General features: G+C 39.9%; 1 protein-coding gene across 5 annotated transcripts in view; it reads right to left on the reverse strand.

Moving 5' to 3' along the window:
* pot1 (protection of telomeres 1 homolog) overlaps positions 1–4,453 on the reverse strand; it is a 48,043-nt gene extending 43,590 nt beyond the window's left edge. For 4 of the 5 annotated variants that reach the window (XM_014169996.3, XM_082968101.1, XM_082968102.1 and 1 more), the window contains exon 1: positions 4,359–4,453. In XM_014169996.3, the coding sequence (XP_014025471.3) occupies positions 4,359–4,452 (94 nt within the window). In that variant the 5' untranslated portion in view covers position 4,453. The remainder of the gene's footprint in view (positions 1–4,358) is intronic. The other variant, XM_014170000.3, reaches the window with a different exon arrangement.
* Between the last annotated feature and the right edge of the window lie 1,547 nt (positions 4,454–6,000).

Genomic DNA, 6,000 nt, shown 5'->3' on the forward strand with positions numbered 1-6,000 from the left:
GAATACACGTGGTGAATTAATTGCCCAGTGACGCGGGGAGATTTAAACAAAAGGAAGCATTTGTTTGTTTTTTTTACAAAGAAAGGGACAGGAAAATACATGAGGCTTATTAATTCCATACGGGGCCTCTTCACAGTGATAATTCATTACATTCTCCTGTACCTGAACCATAACTCTCAAAGATGTATGCTTTCATTCTAGCTGCCACCGAAAGGCGAGATCCTAAAATAATGGCACCGGGCAATTTAGCAAAACTAATCTATTAGCCTAAATGATAGGGCAGATTAAAGTAAACAGGGATTTTTTAAAGAAATGTGTTAAAATTAGAGCCAATTTAAACATAAATGTCCTACCTTTAACAAATATGGCACTACCTTAAAAGCCCTTGGTGATAGAAGTTATTTGTGTGCTAATAAGCCTATGATTTAAAATGTAGCCTTGCAACACTTCAGCTAAAATTAACTTGGGCTACTTTGGCTCTGCCTAATTTAAACCCTGTTTATTACTGAATGAACATGATAAGCCCCACAGACACCTTCACCTCATAGTATAGGGAAGTGGTTTTCAAACCTCTCCTTGGGGACCCCCAGACTAGCTCACCAGATTCACCTGAAGAGCTTGATAATTAATTGACAAGTTAAATGAAGTGTGCTTAGCAGTTAGGGCTGGCACAATTACCAGGGGTCCCCTAATAAAAAGCATAAGAAATGTCTTTCTGCAGTTTGTAAACACAGACCTAAAATGCTTCTTGTTGTAATTTCTGCTCGGCATCAGACTAATTTTGTGCTTCAGTTGCACTTCTCTACTTGGATGAAAATTCACGAACTAGGCATTCTATCAGCAAACAGCACTCTGATGTGTAGCTACTTTTCTCTGGTAAAATGCAAGATTAACTTCAAGAAAAACAGTAGGGAACGTAGCTGGCTACATTCTTTCTATGATAAACATTAGAAATATGATGGCCGTGCATCATGTTTGCAAAAAATACCTTGCTTTGTCATTTACTTGTGTGGCTACTTGCCAAATAGCGTTGCACCTCTGTTCTCATCTGATGAAAACAAAGCTATTTTCTGACAAATGTGTTGCACTAATGTATTTTCTGTGAAGGAAAACTATAGTTGCACGTCCCTGATCACCAATGAAGAAAAAAATAAACACTCGACTTTCAAAAGAAACGCAGGTAAAATGGTTTGAAAACGCAGATTTATTTATGGTCTGAGTTTTGAAAATTCAGTTTTCTGAACATTAATGTGATCCATGAATTACTGTATAACCCTGTAGCCAACAGTTATGGATGAAGACATCAAGAAAAGAAAATAACTGTTTAAACAATTTGTTATTCATTTTAGTTTTTTTTGTGGAAAGAACAGCTGACTGAAGACGGGATGGCCGGGCATTCATGCGGTTGAGTCCGTTTCTACTGTACCATGGACTCTACAACATGATGAAACTTTGTTGCACATTGCTGAAACAAGCAAGATGTTGTAGCAAACGAGTCTTCCGTTGCCTATGCAAAACACACTTCCCTGCAGCAGCAGCAGCTCATGCGTTCAGGAGCGGAGAAAATGTGAGTCTTAAAAAAAACATATAGATATTATTATTTGTTGTGCTATTCGAATAGTTATTACGGTGACCGCGATCATTTGGCTGACCAATAACCGTCATCCAAAATTCAATGACCGTCACAGCCCTAATAGCAGTAAAATAGTTCAAATACATGGAATGTCTAGGGGAGCCCGAGGAGAGGTTTGAAAACCCCTGCTGCTGTGGGGTAGGCCTACCTTTAGGAGAAAGGCCTATAAAATAGGCTTTCTTTTTAGTATTATTTGCGTAATCAGTGTCCTGCACCGATTTCAGTGACGTACCATAACGCCAGAGGAGGCTGATGCCAACATAGTCAGCAAGACCTGCACCATTCAAGTGGGACATTTGTAATCATTTCCAGCACAACCATCTACCCTGTGCTTCAAAACACTTCAAGAAATTAGCAAGCTTTGAGTGTATGGGTTAAGGAGAATTAAAAGTTAGTCTATGTTCTGATGGTGGATACAGTGAATTACAATATAAAAGCATGTTAAGACCTATAAAATGCATTCTATCATTATCATGCTCTATTTCTGTTGCACTCAGTCTCACCTGGAAAAACATATTCCATACCCATCCCTAATAGAGGGGGGGGGAAACAAAGGCCTCGTCGGTTGCCTCCCTATAGGTCCTTGATATTTGTTGTCCCTTTCTGTGTCATCTCTACTCTGGGACCAGTATCACTAAATCGAACCTAATTGAAGTGATTACAAAAGGCTAAAAACAAATGCAGGAGCAGAATTAAGAAAACACTTGAGGTTGTGAACACAGCACTGGTAACAGAGTGATGATGCAAATCTCACTACATCTAAGCGCAGTGCTGATGATGGCGAACAGCTCCAATATTTTGCACGAGTGTTACTGTAGATTCTGGAGTAGTTTTTTTCTTCTTCCAAATCACATTTGCTCAATTTCAAACATTAAGCTATTCAACCTTCTTGCTGTAAACTTGTCCTACACAGTCCCTCCAGCCTTGATACTAGTAGCAGGCTTTTGTCCCAGCCTAGCACTACAACAGCTGATTCTAGTAGCCTAACCAAGGTGTTAATGAATTAAGAGTGTGTGTTCGTGCTGGCCAGGAACAAAAACCTGCACACCCTGTAGGTCTCCAGGAACAGGGCCAGTCACCACAGCTCTACAGGGTTTGATCTTGACTTACCCTTTTAAGCAATATATTTACAAAGAAAAACTAAAGGTGAATAAAATAACTTATAATTCAGGATGGAAAACCACAGCTGTTAGGACCGTATAATTACAGTGATTTATGATTAACAATAGCGCTCAACAATTTTTAACTTGATTAAATTATTTTGTCTACGTGCCGTCTTGATCACTAGAACTAGTCTGCTATTTAATATTCTTAATCATTACTCGTTTGTCTCTGTACCACCATACAGCCACCCAATGGGGACCAATTACACAGTGGAATTACAGTTCCCTTAAATGGTCATTATGCCTGCTTTGGGGCCCACAGTGTAGCGCTACATAGTAATTTAGCTGCTTCCGTGACTTTGTAAGTTCACTGGGAACTTATTCCATTACATTTAAACAGAAAGTCATCTTGGCTCATTTTTTTATCTTTATTCAACTAGGCAAGTCAGTTAAGAACAAATTCTTATTTACAATGACGACATATCCCCGCCAAACCCTAACACGGACGATGCTGGGCTAATTGTGCGCCGCCCTATGTGACTCCCAATCACGGCCAGTTGTGATACACCGTGGAATCGAACCAGGGTCTGTAGAAACGCCTCTAGCACTGAGATGCAGTGACTTAGACCACTGCGCCACTCGGGAGCAAATCCCTGGCACACACCCACGCACCACTTATGCTGTTTACTATTATTATTCATCCTGCTACCAGTCACTTTCTTCTAATCCCCTGCCTATATGTACATCTACCTCAAACTACACCAGTATCCCTGCTCATTGTAAATTTGGTATTGGCACTGACCCTGTATATAGCTTCCTCTATGTTCTTGTGTTTCTTTATTAAATATTAGTTATACTATTTAGATATTGATTACTGTACTGTTGGGTTGAGCGTTTCACTGTACTTGTGCATGTGACAATAAAAACATGAAGTTGAAATGTTTTGGACTAGTTAGCTAACTTAAATTCGGCCTAGCTAACACGTTCATAAATGAACTGTCAAACTAGCTCGCTAGCTAAAGACAGTAACAAGGCTTGCTGGCTTCAGTTTACCGCTTACTTGCTAGCTCTTTACTCTGGTCCCCGCGCATGCGTCGGATGCAACGCATGCGCGTGGAGAACTAAAATGCTTTTTTTTTTGAGAAATGACATCCTGCGCACAACATTTTTACTTTGTTGAGGTTACGATAGTATACTGAAGATAGTCACTAATCAAAATCGGGGAGAAACAAAGACAACTTGCTGTTGTTGTGCGATGGACCAGAGCTACTTGGCTAAAATAGTTAGGTATAGTAACTTGCTAAAACAATTGCTAGTAGATATGACGCTACATTATGCCTCAATCTGATTAGCTACATTTTCCAGTTTACATATGAAGTAGCTAGAAAGGTATCCATATTCTGACCATACGAAACGTTTCTGACTGTTCACTAGCTAACGTTGGTCGGTGAGATAGCCAGCTGCTTCACAGCTAGCATGCACGATAACTAGCAGTAGACAACAAGACAAGTCTTGCAAGGATCCAAAGCAAGTCCATTTTTCCTCATACGTGACAGACGAGGACACCAATATAAATTATGTTGAGGCAATGACTAAATGAAAGTCAAAGTGAGTCAACTTACTTTGAGTTAAGCAGCACGGACTGATTCCCTGAATTTCCCTCTTGTTTTCAACTATTGAGGAATCAACTACCAGTATGACAGATATCGACGTCATCTTTCTGCGCATGCGTTCGGCATATGGAGGGCTGCGTTCAACTGGGTCAGAGAGTGAGAGGCGAAGTCGGTATACTAGATATTTTGAAAGTTTTGTATGATGTTAACTCTTCATTTGTAATTGTTTATTTCACTTTTGTTTATTATCTATTTCAATTTCTTTGACAATGTAAACATATGTTTCCCATGCCAATAAAGCCCATTGATTTGAGCTCGGGGGGCTCCCGAGTGCATCTCAGTGCTAGAGGCATCACAACAGACACTGGTTCGATTCCAAGGTGTATCACAACCGAAAGTGATTGGGAGTCCCATAGGGCAGCACACAATTGCCCCAGCGTTGTTAGGGTTTGGCCGGGGTAGGCCGTCATTGTAAATAATAATTTGTTCTTAACTGATTTGCCTAGTTAAATAAAGGTTCAATAAAAAAATAACAATATAGATGCTCTTTGCTTGCGTGCAAACAGTCAGACATGCTTTCAGAGAATCTTTTGCAGGGTTTCAAGTCATTTCTATCTCAAATAAAATTGTATTTCTCACTTATGCCGAATACAACAGGTGTAGACCTTACCATGAAATGCTTACTTACTATAAGCCCTTAACCAACAATGCAGTTCGAGAAATAGAGTTAAGAAAATATATACAAAATAAACTAAAGTAAAAAAATAGAAAAATAAAATAAAATGACATGACAATAACGAGGCTATATTTTCTGCACATTAACACTATAAGCTTATTACCTAAAATGGATCTCATGAAAGTGTGGGTACACAGCTCCAATCCAGACGTGTTGGTCATTACTGAGACGTGGTTAAGGAAGAGTGTTTTGAATACTGATGTTAACCTTTCTGGTTATAACCTTTTTCGGCAAGACAGATCTTCTAAAGGTGGGGGAGTGACAATCTTTACCAAGGATCACCTTCAGTGCTCGGTTGTCTCCACCAAGTCTGTCTCCAAAGAATTTGATTTGCTGGTTTTAAGCATTAAACTTTCAAATAACTCTTTGTTGACTGTTGCTGGGTGCTATCGTCCTCCATCAGCACCGGCCTGTACCCTACCTGCCCTAAGCTCTCTCCAGGCCCCTTACACTAAGCCTGAATTTGTCCAGCTAGGTGACCTAAACTGGGACATGCTTAAACCACCTGACCAAGTCCTAAAGCAATAGGACTCCCTAAATCTTTCTCAGATTATTACCAATCCCACAAGGTATGACTCCAAACACCCAGAAAATGCTACTCTCCTCTTTGTTATCCTCACAAATAATCCTGATAGGTATCAGTCTGGTGTTTTCTGTAATGACCTTAGTGATCACTGTTTTACAGCCTGTGTTCGTAATGGCTGCTCAGTGAAACGACCTGTCCTGATTTGTCATAGACGCTTGCTAAAAAGCCTTCCTTCATGACCTGGCCTCTGTAAAATGGTATAGAATCAAGTGTCTTCCAAGTGTCGAAGACCTTCTTTTTTAATATTTTCAGTGGTATTGTTAACAAACACGCCCCCATAAAGAAAATGAGAATTAACAACAGGTTCAGCCCCTGGTTCGACCGTGATC

This window comes from Salmo salar, chromosome 23 (assembly GCF_965601325.2).
Source record: "Salmo salar chromosome 23, fSalSal1, whole genome shotgun sequence".
Taxonomy (NCBI): domain Eukaryota; kingdom Metazoa; phylum Chordata; class Actinopteri; order Salmoniformes; family Salmonidae; genus Salmo; species Salmo salar.